We start from the raw sequence: 18,775 nt of genomic DNA on the forward strand, positions 1-18,775 counted from the left end.
TTGTTGTTCTGTGGCCTGTCATTTGCTCGGCTGCCCCCATTGAGCACTCAGTGCACTGTGGTTGGTCCAGGATTCTGAGTTCTGGGTCCTGGGTCCAGGGACCTAGACCTCCTCCCTCCAGCCCACCAAACTGTCAGTTATCCCTGGCCAACAAAACATTTCGCTGGGCCATGCAATATTCACGCTTGTCTTGGTCCAGCCAGCTTTGATCTGTTTCTTGACATTTTATTTTGCTGCCAACGAGCACTTGTCAAAATACTTGTTCTCTGTTCATTCATTTATTACCATTGTTTTAAGCCGGTCAAGCTTGAGCCATGTTTGTCTAAAGTTGTTGGCCAAGTTTACACGGAGTGCCCGTAAGTACATATTTTCTGGAGTGGCGTTGAGTGGAGTTTTGCCAAAGATTTGACTCAATGGTCAGTGGCCAAGTTTTAATGATTTAAAATAATAATTTTGACTGGCAAATTTGTGAAGAGCTTCAAGGGCTTGAAAGTATTGGTTATCGACTTAAACTTTTCCAAGAGGTTGAATTCAAAAGGCTTAAAATACTACTCCTAACGAAATATTAGTTTTTAAATTTTTGAAAAGACCAAACAATTTATTAGGTACGAAATAATTACTATTTATTGATAGCTCCAGGTTGCTTGTTATTTCGATATTAGATTTTCTTCAGAAGAAAATGTGACTTTGATCGATATGGAAAACATTTCCATTCTAATGGATTTGTCAATCAATAAACAGCCCTTTCGATTTATCTGCAACTAATTGGGGAAACATGTTACCCACACCTTTAACATTTGGACACTAAAATTTGTGTTTCCCAGCTATTCAAATCAAGCATTTTGTGTGCTCAATTTTGATAACATTTCGAATATATCGCCCACACTCGCAAGTACAGAAAAGGCAAACGGAAAGCGGGTTAATAAATTTGGCCACATACCGAAGGCCAAAAGGCATTATTTGCCTTTGTCAGGGGTAGAGGGAAAATGGCAGCAGGAAAAGGACTCAAGACACACAGGACCGGCGAAGTTTTCATGGCTATAAGCAAATAAGCTGTGCAAAATCAAAGGCAACGGCAGGTGAAAGGAAATGGGAATTGTTCTCGTTGCTGTTTTCTATAGCGTGCACTGGGAAAAATTATTTGTATTTTTTTTAACAAAAACTATCAAAGGTTTCAACCTTTTCGAATGAAAAAAGTAAAGTTCAAGAGGTAAAATTTTATTTATTTAAGATTTAAGGGTTATTTTACCCAATAAAAAGAATATCTTATACTGAAAAACTTATGTAAATACAAATTTGCCTATGAAAACAAAAAGCCCTTCCTAAATTCATTTTTCTGTGTGGTTTTCCTCGACTTTTCCCTTCTATTTTCCCTAACCCCCTCTTTGTATTGTTGGCGAAGACCGAAATACCTGCCACAAGAACCTGGTCGATGTCGGAAACGTCGTAAAACCCTAAAATATGGAGCAAATAAACAAATGTACCAGGGCCAATACCAAAACCAATACTGGCGAATCCTTCTCAGGACGAAGAGGCACTAAAATGCGCCACGTGAGCTGAAGTTCAATTTTGTAGCCAGGACTTTGACTCGGTTCCTTGGGGCTGCATGTAATTGTCTGTGACTGGGAATGCTGCCGGTACTGAAACTGTGACTGCTACTGTTTTCGATTTCTGGTGACCAGGGCCGTAATGTATAATAGATGGCCCCCGTATCGGATGCGAATTGAGGCACTGACCGTGGGCACTCTCTCGCACACACGAGCACACGGGAAATGCTCCAATACATTTCAAAATGAAAATCCCAACCAAATGCCACTTGACGCAATAAACCAAAAGCAATGGCAATAGCAGCTCCAGAAAAGGGGCACAACAAATGCTGGGAAAAGGAGCCTGTGGAAATGTTGATACCCTAAAGGATCGACATAAAATATTTGATGCTTAGATTTCATATTTTTCAATAATGGTATTTCTTCAGTTTGTATTTCTTAAAGAACTCAGCCACGTTTACTGATTTTAAATGTGATACTTTGCCTCTATCTATCCCAATTAAAAATGTTTTTCTCTTGATTTTTCCCCAGCCCTTTCTAGGGAATATACGCTATTGTATGCAGAAAGCATTAGAGTGCCCAGGTTGATGCCAAATGCTCCATTCGGTTCTTATTTTCCTTTCTTCTTCTGCAGCAGAATGCAATTTTCTCAATATCCTTTTCTCGAGCTGATGCTCCTGCTGTTCGGATTGTGGTGCTGGAGCTCTGTAAATTGAAGTTTACACTTTGAAGGTGAAAATTGAAAACGGCAAATAAAAACGATTCGCACATGGGGAGAGGAGCCAAATGTAAAGTAGCTGGCTGCTGGCAGGTGACAGTCGAGAAGGACGCCGCAACAAGGATATACAGGGATATATATGGCCTGAGCGTTATTTCTATGTGGCTGTTGTGTTTATGCAACGCTCATTTGTTTTGTTGGAAAAGAGACAGAGCCCGGTACAAAAAACCTTAAGTGCACTTAACAAAATATAATCACTAATATAAGAAATGGTGATTTTACTTTAGACGAAAAAAACGAAACCAACAAAAATATTTTTTAAAGAATTTTTTTTGCAATATCCCATAGCTAAAACAGATCCCCAGCAATCTATGCTAATTTATTTAAGTGTTAAAACCAATTTCTTAAGGATTATTTATTATTCTTCTTTTACGAGCAATTGTTATTAAATAAAGTGTTAAAACCAATTTCTTAAGGATTATTTATTATTCTTCTTTTACGAGCAATTGTTATTAAATAAAATAAAGTTTCAGATTGAGTTATGCCAATAAAAAAAATATTAATATTTTCAACCATTTAATGAAATGTTGAAATTTAATACCTAAATATTCGTTAAAATTCATTGTGGTAAACTTTGCTGGTTTAGGATACCTACCTATACTTCATAATTTTAAGTACTTAACAAAACAATTTTTAATTTGATTTAAAAACATTTTTTTTCTAGTGCAGAATTCCGGTTTTGATCTGGACTTCAGCTTCCACTCGTACACGGACTTGGACTTGGATTTGGTTTCGCATTCCGGGGCGGACTGAGTGACGTGGCCCGTCACTCGACGCGTTGTGTTTCGGTTCGTTAGGTTTGCATTTTTTACAATCACTTTGGCAGTAGTTCCTCCAGAACGGGACTGAAGGGAACCGAATGGAGGGACAGGTCCTGGAGTGCTGTAGTCCTGGGGATCGGAATCGCCATCGGGAGTGGGAAAAGCACGCCCTGCTGCACTTGCTCAATAGTCACTTGGATTCGCATTTTATTTACACGACATGTGAGCGAGAGCGGACAACAATTTCGACAGAATTTATTTGCAGTAGTTAAAATAAAATGCTCGGTTTTATTTTATGCAGCGGCAGCTGGGATTTCACAAAAAGCTAAGGGCCGCAGTGGAGGCGAGTTGGTTTATTTTGATTCCCTTTTTATTTTGGTACTTTTCAGTGTGCCAAGGTAGGTCAGTTTTTGTTGCTCTGCGGGGCATCGGTTTGATTTCTGCGTTTGGGCCTTTGATTCGCAGCTTGTTTACAGCCAGCTCAAAGTGGGATTTCGTTTGATTATATGGAAATGAAGCGGGGATTTGCTCGGCAAGTAATTGGGAATTTTTTTCCGGTAGAAATCCGTTTGCATATATTAATCGGCGTATCGTAGATGGTTAAAAGTTATGGTCTCTCGTGAATTTAATGCGTTTAAAGGGATTTTGTTTGGCGAAGTATTTCGTATTCCGAGACCATATGAAATCAAGTATGGCAAAAACAAGAAGCTTTTTATTTTCTTTAAATACAGAATATGAAATCTGAAAAAATGTTTCGTTTTCTACAGGAAAAAACTTTAGTAGATTTAAAATGAATCTCAAACGAATTTTAACTAGTAGTTCAACAATAAAAAATTTACTTCTTCTTACTGTATATTTAGTAGATGCATTTTAAATACAGCAACACTGATTTGATAGCAATTTCCATGAGGTTCAAAACAATTCCATTTGTATTTTTTATTATATCTTTCTTTTCCCATTATTTTCCCTCCCCATCCTTTCTCCGATTTTAATCAAATTTATTGCTCAATTTGCCACTTCACTCGCTTCACTCAATCCAATTTTCTTAGCACAAAAAAAATACCGCATCAATTAAAAGAAAAATGTTTTTGCTGACTCGGACAGACAGAGATGAAAGAAAAAACGGGGTACATCAAGAAGATTGGCAAATTGCTCGGCTTCCGTTTGATTTTCACATTGCTGTCCATATATGCTCCGGTTCACAGTTTTCTTTGGCTATTCACCTGCCAAAAATATGCATGGGCTTCGGAAAAATAAAAACATCCTCGAACCATTCCTCAACCATCGAGTTCAGGTGATTGAGCAGTAATATTTCTTTGCTAAAAGTTTTCCTGTTTCATATTTCTTGTTATTTTGCGGATGATTTTTCTCAGTCATGATTTATTGACATTTCCATTTACGGCTACATAAATGTTTCAACGCAAATGCCGGAAGCGATTTGTTGGTTTTTCCCACATTTTTTCCTCATCCATTTTCCGAGAGTGTGTGCTTGTGTGTGTGTGTACAGCTGCAGTCTCAGCTGCAGCACTAAAATATTGCCAAGACCCGAAGAACCGAGTGAGTGCAAATCAAAATGCAAAACGGAAAACCAACAAGGAAACTCAAATGCTGGCCGGGGAGTCGGAGCATAAGTCAAAAGTTGCTATGTACTTGCAGTGCTGCTCTGTTGCTTTCAACTGCGCTCTCTGCTGTTTTCGTACACTTCAATTAAAAAAGGAAAAAAAAAGTATACCAATATCCCGAACAGAAAACATATTTTTAAAGACATTTTAAAATACTAAACGGCTAAATCAATAGATTTTAGTATACAAAATTATCGTAATAATAGATTTATAAAATGAATGGTGGGAGTCAGGGGTTTTATTTTATTAAATCAAAGAAATATATCCCAAAAAGAATACATTTATATTATGATACTTTATGGTTACAGTCGATTTAAATTTCCCATAAATTTAAAACGAAATATTTTGTAGATACAGTTGATTTATAATAAGATATTTTATAATAAGATCTTTTAAGGTCACTTTCGATTTTAATTTCCCTAAATCTATGGGATAACGAAATATTTTATGGATACAGTTAATTTATAACAAGATATTTTATAATAAGATCTTTTAAGGTCACAGTTGGTTTTAATTTCCCAAAATTTATGGGATAACGAAATATTTTATAGATACAGTTGATTGAAACTTCCCAGGATTACGTATAAGATACGATTTCTTTGAGTGCTTGGTTTGTTTGCTATTTGGCAAGTGGAAGCTGCGACTGCCACGCCCTTTCCCTCTGACCCCCACCACAACTCCCCCTCACACAAAGAAATATGAACTGTTTTCCTTTCGCCTAAACGAGGCCTCTCCGCCTGGGAACTAGGTGAGTGAGCAGCGTATCAAAGGAAATGGTGCAAAAATATGGCACGCGGTAAGCAGCAGACCAAAAAGCTGCCTCAAGGGCCGCCATCTACTACTCGGCAAACTGCTTTTTGGTAGCCGGCCAAGATACTTTTCAACTGCTTTCGCCCAAGACTCGCGAGTCAAAGTTTTCCGGAGAAAACCGGCATACGCCAAAAAAAAAGATGAAAAAAAAACTAGTGAAAACAGGGCAGAAACAGACGAATTCCTGGATGGCTGGCATTTTCGTAGTTCCAGGAATACTTTCAGTTCCTCGCCGGCTTGAGGAATTCTGCTTGCCCATGCGGCGTATGTGCGATATTTCGGTTAACTTACCCTGTGCGGAGGTGCAGGTGGTTAGTTGCGGGGAATACCGATCCGTCAGCCGCTTAATCACATCGATCTGCTCCAGAGTCAGCTGCACTGCATCCCGATGCTGCGCCTCACAGGGGACATAGGCGGCCCAGAACTGAAATCGAGAAAATAACAATAGTTAAGTATAATTCAAGGAGATTCTTAAATAAGTTGGAAAAAACTGTGCAGTCCTAGCTATTTATGAACTGAACTTAATAACAAATTTGTGAGGTACTTTTTTAAATGTTATCACATCCCTCTATGTAAATAACATAGTACAAAGTAATAAAAACACATAATCATTTGTTAAAATCCAATGGATTTCTAGTAAATATTCCTGTTCATTAGACTTGACTTTTTTCTATTATATTATTCCTAGATAGTTTTTTATGAGGTACCTATTAAAATATATTTGTAAGATATGATTTAAAAATGCTTTCCCGTTTTTTAATAAAACATATCCTTAAATTTACATAATGAAAAAAGATTATACATATTTAACAAATGCATTATTTTTGCATTATTAATATTCTATTCCCATTGCGAGTTGTTCATAAAACTTAAGAGCCATACACCACTCTTTCCCCAACATCCCCCTTTTGAGTCGAAACGATTTATTGTCATTTTTTTCCGGCATCTGAAAGTTTTTTGTTAATTGCACATTATTGCGAAGGATGATATACAAGCTCCCATAAACAGGAACTCCTCAAGAGAGTGCCCGAAAAGGAGCAGGGCTGACAGGGAAAAATGAGCAAAACAGTTTCATCACGTTATATCATTAAAGGAAAATAAAAGCACGTACGTGTCTCCGTGGAACAGAAACCAGAATGAGGAACGAGCTGGAAAGTGGCAAAAAGCGATTCGGAAAAAAGAGCAATTAAAAAGTTTTGGCTTTTTGCTTCGCACACTCGCACAAAAGCGAAAACTGAGCAAGTGCCGTAATAAATAATTATACCCGTTACTCGTAGAGTAAAAGGGTATACTAGATTCGTCGGAAAGTATGTAACAGGCAGAAGGAAGCGTTTCCGACACCATAAAGTATATATATTCTTGATCAGGATCACTAGCCGAGTCGATCTAGCCATGTCCGTCTGTCCGTCTGTCCGTCTGTCCGTCTGTCCGTCTGTCCGTCTGTCCGTCTGTCCGTCTGTCCGTCTGTCTGTCCGGATGAACGCTGAGATCTTGGAAACTATGAGAGCTAGGCTATTGAGATTTGGCGAGCAGATTCCTGAGCTTCTTACGCAGCGCAAGTTTGTTTCAGTAGAGTGCCACGCCCACTCTAACGCCCACAAACCGCTCAAAACTGTGGCTTCTACAGTTTTGATGCTAGAGTAAAAATTTAAACTGAAATGAATTGTTCTCATCAATACCTATCGATTGACCCAAAAAAAAAATTGCCACGCCCACTTTTACGCCCACAAACCGCCCACAAACTTCAAAAAACCGTAAATATGAACGCGGATATCTCGGAAACTATCAAAGATAGAGTATTGGGATTTCAGATTTAGATTCCGTAGCCTTGTACGCAGCGCAGGTTTGTTATGCGAATATGCCACGCCCACTCTAACGCCCACAAACCGCCCAAGCCTGTGGCGCCCACAATTTTTATGCTAGATAACAAATTTTAACTGAAATGTATTGGTCTCGTCAATACCTATCGATTGATCCAAAAAAAAATTTTCCACGCCTACCCTAACGCCCACAATGCTTAAATCTGTCTTCCGCCGGTAGGTGGCGCACTTAAATCTCGCTTTGCTGCTTGCATATCTCCATTTCCCTTTGGTCCCTTTAGCTGAGTAACGGGTATCTGATAGTCGAGGTACTCGACTATAGCGTTCTTCCTTGTTTTTAATATAAATTCGTGAGAGGCCTGAACCAGAAACCCGGAAGAAGGATGCAGGGAAACAAACCCTATTTCTCCTTTACTTTTTTCCCTGTGCTAAGCACGTAGTTTTAAACCATTTCTCTGGGCCGAGGCAGTAAATTAAAACCAAAACAAGGAAGAACGCTATAGTCGAGTACCTCGACTATCAGATACCCGTTACTCAGCTAAAGGGACCAAAGGGAAATGGAGATATGCAAGCAGCAAAGCGAGATTTAAGTGCGCCACCTACCGGCGGAAGACAGATTTAAGCATTGTGGGCGTTAGGGTAGGCGTGGCAAATTTTTTTTGGATCAATCGATAGGTATTGACGAGACCAATACATTTCAGTTAAAATTTGTTATCTAGCATAAAAATTGTGGGCGCCACAGGCTTGGGCGGTTTGTGGGCGTTAGAGTGGGCGTGGCATATTCGCATAACAAACCTGCGCTGCGTACAAGGCTACGGAATCTAAATCTGAAATCCCAATACTCTATCTTTGATAGTTTCCGAGATATCCGCGTTCATATTTACGGTTTTTTGAAGTTTGTGGGCGGTTTGTGGGCGTTAAAGTGGGCGTGGCAAACTTTTTTTTTGGGTCAATCGATAGGTATTGATGAGAACAATTCATTTCAGTTTAAATTTTTACTCTAGCATCAAAACTGTAGAAGCCACAGTTTTGGGCGGTTTGTGGGCGTTAGAGTGGGCGTGGCACTCTACTGAAACAAACTTGCGCTGCGTAAGAAGCTCAGGAATCTGCTCGCCAAATCTCAATAGCCTAGCTCTCATAGTTTCCGAGATCTCAGCGTTCATCCGGACAGACGGACAGACGGACAGACGGACAGACGGACAGACGGACAGACGGACAGACGGACAGACGGACATGGCTAGATCGACTCGGCTAGTGATCCTGATCAAGAATATATATACTTTATGGGGTCGGAAACGCTTCCTTCTGCCTGTTACATACTTTCCGACGAATCTAGTATACCCTTTTACTCTACGAGTAACGGGTATAACAACGCTCTAAATGTTCATTTTGTCCGTTTCTGTTCTGTATCTGCAGCTCCTCATGATGATAACGATGATGATGATGATGATCATGATGATAAAGTTTGGCGTAATTCATGGAGCTAAATTCGGTTTGCTCCCCCAGGTTGGCCCGATGTGCATATGAAATATGTAAAACTTTTCAATAAACGAGTCACAGAAAAACAATTACGGCCAGAGATGGACTGCTCTGTGCGGTGTTAGTTGTGCAATTGGATTTGTGCTCTGGTACTCGGGGGACTTGGGTCAACTCGGCTGTTGGCTCTGCATTTGTGCAATTTTAATTGCACAACAGACGAGGAAATTTGTGGATTTCCAAGCACCTGCTCTGCAACTCCCTCTCGACCAAATAAACACTGAACAATAACAGGGACAGCTGAAAATTCCGTTTCGGAGGCATAAAGTTTATCCACCGGGACCTGGGTAAACCTATCCTCCCAAAAACACATTTCCACAGTGTTGATTTTTAGTCGGGCTAACTCACTTATGCATACCAGCCCCGAAAAACACCAAAAATGGTCGTAAGGTTCCGGGAACCAGGGAACTGGGGAACTGGGGGGCTTATCAGGCGGTCGGAGCAGAGGGCATTAGTTCAATTCGGGTTAATTGTATGGACCATGCCGCACTAACTCTGTTCATTACCATTTGCGTTCATTTGCGCTCCTGGATTTGGGTCTCGGAATTCTAGGTGTTTCTGTGCTTATGTTTTCCGGGTGAACTAATGAAGCGCCGGGATGAATGATAACAATGCTAATGGTTGTGTCTGGGTTCTGGCTTTTTTAAATCTGCGGAAAGTATGATTTCAGAGAACATGCGCTTTGTTCGTCTATATCTGCTAAAATACGATGAGTGAAACAGGACATACGTTTCAGGAATGAATGAAAAAATGTAACTTAAATTTAAAAAAATAAAATTAGTATGCAAACATGATGTGGAATAAATTCATCATTTAAAATATGTATACTCCCCCTTTAAAAGAAAGAATATAAAATATGAGTTTAAGTATTTATAAAATTATTTTTAAAATAATAATTATTTCTTTCTTATCTGGACAAGTTATGTTAAGCTCTAGTCATCTCACATTTGTGAAATTACGTACAACTTCCACCTTTTTCGCAATTTTGGGATTTAATAAGAACTCTTTTTTCAGCTTTTCCCATATTTAAGCCCAAATAAAGCAATTTGCATTAAATGCTTCTTTTTTGTGGCTTGGCGTTGAACATTTCCAGGTAGATAAGGAAAATGCCCCGACATTACCGCAGACAAAGGATTCGGAAGAGCGGGGTGAAAACTCATTTTTTCATCCGCTTTTCCCGCCGCTTTGTTCGCGTTATTTTCCACGCGTACTTTGAATTTCTTTGGTCGGCAAGTGAACCTTTTTTGTGGGCCCTGTTTTATCTAATTTTTTCAGTGCAAAAGCCTCTTAAAACATTTTGGTGGGCATTCAAACGGATTTTAAGGAGTGGAATGGTGTGAAATTTCTGTCTGGGTTTTTGATTGAAGGCAACAGGTTCAACGCGGCGAATGCGAAAATTTCCACTTTAAATCGCCTTTTCTCAGGAGATGATTGTGGTGCTGCGGTTGTTTTGTGTATACTTTTAACTTATTCACTGGAAGAATGTAACCTTAACAATTTATTAAATTCGATAAATATATGAGAATATATTTAAGTAGATGTTACAGGTATTAGGTTAGGTTATAGGTATATTGAACGTATTATTTGTGATGGTGATATATTTATTTTTAAGTGCATTTCTATCAGTGTCATCTTTATTTTCGCTGTTATTTTTCCTGTTTTTCTCTAGATTTTCCCCTTGTTTTTCTCTCAATTCCCAGCTATATTCAGCATTTGCCTGCTGGCATATTCAATGCAAGTTGGCATTCTTTCCTTTCTCCCCGGGGAAAAAATATTTCATTTATGTTCGGAACTCCTGAGGCACCTGTTGAAGGTTGTATTATACCATTTTACATCACATCCTGGCACCCAATCCTCATACATGTGACTTTACAATGGCCAAGTACCTTTGTTTGTCGGGTTTGACGAGATGCTTTTGGCTTGGCATGGAACTTGGGGTGGCCTCTTTGTGTACTTGACTTTCTGGGGCGCCTTTAAGTGTGTTTAAGCAAGGCACTTTGCCATTAGCCCACCGCCACACCCACGTCAAAATACACCTGTTCGTCGCCCCAGCAGGGCCATCGTTATCCTCATCATCGTGGCCAAAGTGTCGTCGGCGTCTCGATGGCGTCGCCTTTGGTGTTTCGCCGTCCTCGAAGCCATCGTCATCAGGCTCATCATCGTCCTTGCTCCAACCCTCATTTCCCATTTTCCCATTTCCCAGACTCATTTTCACCCCCACGTCCTGGGCACAAAGCATATTAATATTTAAACTTGTTTGGCGGCAGCAACAAGAACAACAGCAGCAACTCCCTTAAGGACAACATTTTGGCTTCAAGTTAATTGTGAATCTGACAATGTTGTTGTTGTGGTGGCCGTGGCCATATGCGTGATTTGTTGTCGATGGGTGGCACGTGTGAATGTGTTTGCCTAATGGGTTTGTATGTGTGCGTGGGATTATGCAGGCAAAAAAAAAAATGGGTCTAAAAATAGGCTCAAAGGACATATTAGAGGTTAAGCCATTAGACCGGGATTTTTATATAATATTTGTATAAAGCGTTAATGGTGAAACTCCTAAAAAATTCCTTTGATTCCATTTTGATTATCTAATTAACTTTTTTATAAAGGACTACATTTAAGTTAAATATTTTCCATACATTCCTGTGAAATTTGTTATATAAATCTATATTGTATTAAGTAAATGGTGAAAAAAAGTATACACATACACTTCAGAAAATGAAAAGAATTGTGAACTGATTTATCTTTGCAGTTAAGATACTATTATTGATATAGATTTCAAAGCTATTCTATTTTCCTCCGTGCACATTTGTGTGTCTCTCTGCGGTTACTTGTGCAACCTAGTTGCTATTATTGTTAGAGCATTCATATATTAAAGTCAGCAGAATACACAATAACAAATGCAACAGCAGCTGGGACCGAGGTTGCCCAGAGCATTCAGATTTATGTGAGCACACTCATAGCGGCAATATATATTCAAATTCAAGGTCCTGACTTAAAGTTGAGGTTTAATTTCAATTGCAAACTAGTGCTAAATAATTGATTTATATGCTTTGTGTTTATAGGACTTAGCCGGCCTCTTAATTAGAATTTACCACGGCAATATAATAAATATATTCATATTTGTAAAAGCATTTAATCAACATTTCACTGCCGGAACTCGGGGCATTTTGGTGTCACTTTTGTGCCCAGAACAATGCCATGAATGTGTTCGTTATGCATTTAAAATTATTTCCGCCCTGGGGGAGCTCTGCATTTGATTGCCTTGCGGCATTGCAATGCATACAGTAATTACAGGGAAAAAGGGGCAAGTGGACTGGGGAAATGGGGCTGAAAGGGAATCCAAAGACCGGCAGCTTGTGGTGAGCAGCAAAAACCGCAAGTCCAACACCTTTACAATCCCACAAGAATGCAACAAGCCCGCAACACAAATCCCCCGAAAAACCACCATCATTCTGGCAAGACAAAAAATGGTGTGGAGTGCTCCGTGGGTCTGGTTTTAGTCTGGTTTTCCCATTTTGGTCTGGGGTCAGTGGCTACTTCCGTGTCTACCTTTGAGTCGGCAGTCTGAACAGTACTAAATACTTTCTGAAAGTAAATGTAAATTGCAGGCCAATGTTGCAGCAAGATAAGCCTTGTTTACCAAGAAAAAAGAGAAATTAAAAGAAACTCAAGGCAGGAAGCGATGTTTTAAATACCCTTAAATAGTTTAGTTAAGAACGAACTTGCTTCGATTTACTTCCAATAGACTATAATGAAAGTATTTCTTTAATAAAAATATATATTTTTTACATCGACCTACGACTTTTGTAAGAAAAATGTTGTTAGGTTTGTACTATTTCATTATTTAGTTTAAGGACCATTTAGAGAAAAAACCTTGAGAACTTTCCATAGGACATCTGATATTGTATTATAACATTTTCTAAATTATTTAACCATTTTAGACTGCAAATGGAAATTTGAAAATGAATTTAACTAATTTATAACTCCTATTACTTTGCTTAAAGAGTTCTATAATCAGAGGCAGACAACAGATGAGCAGAGAGTTTTTCACGCATAACGTTGGCATGTCCTCCATGTCATGCATGCCCCGAATGTCCTGGATGTCCTGGCCCAGATTACAGCCTCGTCGACGACTCTTCGTTGCGGCCACTTCCGCCCCAAGCGAGCCTTGGTCCTTCGTCCTGTTTCTGCTACTGTTTCGGTGTGTGTGTGTGCTCTTTCCATTACGCTGACTCTCTCCCTATCTGTGTGTTTGTGTGGGTGGACCAAGAAGGACGAAAGAAGGAAAGGAAGAATGCAGGCGGCCATGCAACCGGACAAGCGTAACACGACGTTTCCGTGTCCCGAGCCCAAAAACAGTAGCCAACTTTTGGGGGCCCCATGATGTTTCAACATTGTTGCTACCTGCTTTTGGTATTCTCTTATTTTACACTGCAAAGAATGCTAAAATAGTTGTCCCTAGATTTTATATTCATATCTCTGCATAGTATATTATTTTTAAAAATTTCTCTGAGTCTGTAAAGGTGTTCTTTGTTACATATATTTGTTATCAGTTTAGGACCTAATCAAATGGACTTGTTGATATCTTTTAATTAGTCAACCTTTTCCCCCCTGTTTTTTCTCCATGTATTTAGCCTGACCTTCTCTATTTCCCATCAAGGCATCGCCTTGGGCCCAGATGTTGTTCGTAGGAAAAAAAAAGCTGAGCCGCTGAGTACTGTTTGCCAACCTACAAGATTTTGAGTACTTGATGGTTTAAACGTGATTTTCCAGCAAGTCTATTAAACGGTTTTTTCTCCCATATCTCTTTTATTTTTTGGTGGATTTTCCCTATGGCTTTCGGAGGCGCATTCGTTGCACGTTTGGCATTTTGGGCAACAATTGTTGAAACATGTTGTCAACTAGTTAGTCGCCACGTTGTTGCTTTGTTGTTATGGCTGTTTTCCTCGTTCCAGTTGTTGTTGCTAGTCAGTGGAGAGCGAGTTTATTGGATTAGCTTGATTTGCCGGGGATGGAGTGTTGCTAGAGTTTTCAAATCGCAGTTGTGCAACACATTAGGCTGCAAGCCATAAAAAAGTGTTCAGATTGAGATCATTTATGAGTCAATTAAGGAAATAAAACAACTTATTAAATTAAGTCCTAAATAATATTTAGAAAAAAAAATTAAAGTTATTAATGGATGGACTATGGTTCTGCTAACAGTCTTGTTGGTTATAAAAAACCATAGTATTAAAAATGTTCTTTGAATATATGATCGTAATGGGGGTAAGTAATTTTTAGTAAATATTGTTTCAATTATATGCACACAAGAAGAAATTTTCCGTCCCCTGCCTTGCAATTAACTTCAGAAGTTACACAATATTTTTCACACAACAACCGTCGTCTGCCAAAGTTGTTTAAAGGAAGCCGCGTCAACAAGTTCAATTAGCCAACAGGAGAAACCAGAAATTGCCGCAATAACTTGCCACCTACATCGAACAAGAAATCAAGAAGTTTTCCCATGCTCCCAAGTGTGAGTGTGTCTTGCAGGGTTTCCCCAGATGGAAAATAGGAGGAAAACGGGGAGTGTGTGGGCTGCCATCAATTGAGTCCCTATCGCGGCTGTTGTAAGTGTTAAGTTTTAATAAGCTTCGCGTTTAGTGCACCATAAAAGCCAGCCCTTAGGAGGGCCTAAGAGTGTACACTGAAATTAATTTTGTATGAGTTACTACGGATGTAATGTAAAATTTAATCACAAATTATTCCTAGAAATCGAATAAATATAATTTATTTTCTGTTCTAGATGGTCTTTATTAGAAAAACAGTGTGTTTCTGTAAAAAATTAGGAAGTGGATTCTTAAATTTTGTATCTCTGTACCGGTGTACTATACACTCCTTGTTTCTGTGATTACATCAGTCAGGTTTCGAGCCATTTAACTGGGTAATTAAATTGAGTGCTGCATAATTTTACTTTGCGGCTGCCAACTTTGCTTGTAGTTGGCCAACTGCAATTACCTGTTAGCCCTCAACACAAACACAGAATGCATCCGAATTTATGGCCCTGGAGGGAGAGCCAAAGTAAAATGCAATGGAAAAGTTAATTTTCATTATGGCCTAAGCAGGTGGAAATTCCCGCTTTCGCTTTTCCTCCATTACCTTTCGCTGGCGCATTTCTCTTTCTCTTTGGCGGCGAACGTGAAAAATCGTCTTTGCGGTCGGGCCACGAAAAATGCGAAAGCCAAGAAAGGGTAGGGGGAAATTCTCTGGACAATTTCAAATATTCAAGTGGTTTTCGGTTTCCCATTGATTTATGAACTTTTCCCAGGTTAATCGCTTCCTACTTTCGGTATTTTCTGGCCGGTTTGCCTCATTAATCTTGGTTGCTCTGGCCACGTCAATCATTAGGAATTCCCTGTTCAGTCCCAATTAGTTGAGCCATTTTTAGCAGTTTAATTGCGAGCCATATCATTTGGTCTGTTTCCCCATTCTGCCCTCGGTGTCACTTTAAATGGGGCTCACAAATTTCCCTGGCTCGCAATCGAACCATAAGCGAATCAATAACGACACCAAGTGGATATCCGACCACTCTTGGCCGGTAGCTGGGCAAAAAATAATTAAGAACCTCATCATCGGCAGCAGAAGGAGCAGCTTCAGGGGCATCCTGCTCCTCAGCACCGTGAGTGGCTCATAATTAATATTTTTCTTCCCTTATTCCGCTGACTGAGGGCAAAAGTCGCCTGTTGCCTGGACAACGACTTGCCAGCAGATAAAATATTAAAAGCTCTTTTCGGTGTGACTGAAGAATGGAGATAGGATGCCCTTTTGAGAAAAACGTGTCTGGAGATTTTTAAAGAGTCTTAAGTGAACAAAATATATATATTCACCATGGCGATTAAATTAGATATTATATTTAAATAGTATATAACTATTTTCTCCGTTAAAAAATATTGGTACATTTATTTTATTGTATTTAAAAAATACACTTATATAATTAAATAAATTACTTGATTTTTAAACAAGCTCTGTTAAATATTTTTCAGGCCTACCAAGCTACCTGACGTCTACACCCCTTACCAAACGTGTTCGAAATTTAATTTATAATCCGACATAAATTCCTAAACAAACTGAAATACCAAACTAAAAATGCCGACCATTGAAGCGTATTAATCTGTCAGGTTTAAGCTACGTGCTATAATAATTCCTGGTGAGCGGCTTAAGGTTTCCTGAAAGGAAATGCGGCGCTTGGCCGTCTAAGGTAGGTTTACCTGTGCTGATATGCGTCCCTTCTTCAGCCGCGTGAGATCCGTGTGACTCCAATGGCTGCGACCCCAGGGCATAACATTGCGCAAATCCTCATCAAAACTGCGGACGGTGGGTGGGGATAATAACACAAATTGGCATTAAATTTTAATTGCATTTCTATGTAATGGATGCTCACTTGAAGTCGTTGAGTTTGTTGTGCAGGAACTTGCGAATATTCCAGGGTAAGTCGTTATGCCCGTCGATTAAAGGCACTTGATCCAGAAGCTGAACGGCCACGCGCAAACGCTCCTCAAACGGTGCACCTGAAAATTGGCTCGATTATAATTGGAGAATATAATCTATTTTATGAATTGTTGTGTGTTTTCCATTTTCCTTAAATGGTTTTTGAAAGTTTTTTAAATAGTGCTTACTAATAAGAATGTAAAAAATGTAAAATGTAATGAGAGTTTAAATTTATTCTATGTATGACTTCTGTTTCGGACAAATCTATTAGCCTTGAACTCCAAAACATTATTTCAAAATGGTAATTTGAATTTCATTCTTTTTTTAATAGTTGTATCACTACAGCTAACATTTGACTTTTGCATGACTAATCAGGATTGTCATACTTTGCCCTATGTAAAATAGTATTGGTTCCTTGTAGTTGCTTTTTGCTATTCCATTCTTTCCCTGTACGTTGCAGAATCACTTGCTAACTAACTTAAGGGCCACTTAGGACAGCCTCATGCAACACTTTAGCTCCAGAGATTCACTTCCAGGGCCGGACCTCGTGTGAAATGCGTTATGGTAATTGATTTATTGTCTATGGAGTGTCCATGTCTCAGTCTATTGGGTCTGTGGATGTCTCGGGTTCCCCCGTTCCGAATCGGTTTGATGCGATGCGATGCGATGCGATGGGATGGGATGAGATACTCACTTGCTGCCACACGTAGCGCCAGTGGCACGGCCACACTGGCAGCGCCAATTATCAGGAGGATGGAGCTCACGGCCAGCCAGTGCTTGGCTGCATCGAATCCTGCAAGCATTTTCCAGGACGTCCAGGACGAGAAGATATTGGAGGTATGGTGGCGTCATCAGCATTCATGATGACCGGGGGTTTCGCATCGATTGTTGTCGTTGTTATTGGCAGTTCAATGCCAAGTCGTTTGCAGCATCGTTGTCATCATCATCGTCATCATCATAATCATTACCATGGACATGGTGGTTCATTGTTCATTGTTGGGTTGTTGGGTTGTTGGGTTGTTCGTTGTTGTGTTGCATTTTGTGTGTGTGCAAATTGCCGTGACAGTGGCATTGATTACAGCAGCATCAACAACAATGGCAGAAAAGCATCAGGAAAATCAGGAAAGAAGCAGCATCGATGGAGGAAAAGCACAGTGGCATCATCCACGTCAGCATCAAGATGTGGAAGTCGAGAGGGAAGCAAAAAAGAAACGATAATAAGGAAATATGGTTAGTTAAACGTTTAAAATTGAGTTTTTCTTTTGGTTTTTGCTTGTAAAAAGAAATGGAAAGGGTAGGAAAACCATCTTCAAGTTGGTTTTTCGTCTTCTCTCCTCTTCCCAATGAAGTAAATCGAGTTCGTTCGAGCAGAACAACTTGTTGGATATGTGCTGAAATTAGCTCACAAGGAGGATACCGATTTTGTGATTCCTAAAACGTTTATCATGCCCGGGGAATCTTTCGTTAGTTTGATTTGGAACTGCACTTTCAAAATAAAATTTCATTTTTTTGTGTTATTTTAATATTGTCAATGCAATTTATAGGCGGAAAATAAAATTGTTTGACTTAAAATGCATATAACTATTGAGCTATAAACACGAATGCCAATATCTATCTATCTTATCGAGACAATATACTATATTAATATTCGTTGTTATTTGAGTTACAAATATTGCCCATGACTCACTAGAAATCAAATGACTACAGAGTTTCCTACTTAGTCCCATGAGACATTAATCAATTGCTATACCTTTAATATTACTTGAGTAATTTCCGAATTTCGGACATTTAAGGTCTTAGAATTAACATGAATCCCAGGCAAGTACTGAAGCGTAACTACAATATGCCTTTGATTGTTGCTTCTCTAAGTTCCTATTGTTACCAATTATTGCAGACTTTGAAGAGGACTATGTATCCCCCGCACTCCTTCAATGAAAATCTTAACCACATGAAACTAATGCAAAGCTCTTCAATGGAAATGCAAATCTCATTATACGATTTCACTTATGCCGACTATCAATGACGACTGGTAATTTGTAATTGCAAGCCAAATTTGATTATACAACTAAATCCGATTGATAAAGACAAGTGTACAATGTACATAGATGGGTAACTGACGCTGAAGCTAAGCAAATAAGCCAAGTGAGGCGAAAAACTAGCTGATGCTCTTTAGATTTTGGGTCCGAATGCTGGTCTGGACTCAGCCAGCAGAAAGAGCGATGGCTGCAATGTATCCATTTGATTACAGTGGCCGGCACTTGGGCGACTCCAAAGTGAATTACCGATAAGCAAGTGGCCAATGAAAGGATGTGCAACCTAACAAGAATATAGGGATGAGGTGCGATGCTACATGAACTAGAAATGTGTGCACTGGGGGAAAATATTGCTTAAATAAATAAAAACGTATAATGTTCATAAGTAAAATTGGGAAAAAACT

At 39.3% G+C, this 18,775-nt stretch overlaps 1 protein-coding gene across 2 annotated transcripts in view; it reads right to left on the reverse strand.

The window, feature by feature from the left end:
- The window catches only part of LOC119546231, a 131,013-nt gene that overhangs the window by 31,198 nt on the left and 81,040 nt on the right, over nucleotides 1-18,775 (reverse strand). For both annotated transcript variants that reach the window (XM_037852375.1, XM_037852376.1), the window contains exons 8-11: nucleotides 17,033-17,131; nucleotides 16,292-16,418; nucleotides 16,119-16,215; nucleotides 5,810-5,942 (exon numbers count right to left, since the gene is read on the reverse strand). In XM_037852375.1, coding sequence (XP_037708303.1) covers nucleotides 5,810-5,942; nucleotides 16,119-16,215; nucleotides 16,292-16,418; nucleotides 17,033-17,131 — 456 coding nt within the window. The remainder of the gene's footprint in view (nucleotides 1-5,809; nucleotides 5,943-16,118; nucleotides 16,216-16,291; nucleotides 16,419-17,032; nucleotides 17,132-18,775) is intronic.

This window comes from Drosophila subpulchrella, chromosome 2L, assembly GCF_014743375.2.
Source record: "Drosophila subpulchrella strain 33 F10 #4 breed RU33 chromosome 2L, RU_Dsub_v1.1 Primary Assembly, whole genome shotgun sequence".
NCBI lineage: Eukaryota > Metazoa > Arthropoda > Insecta > Diptera > Drosophilidae > Drosophila > Drosophila subpulchrella.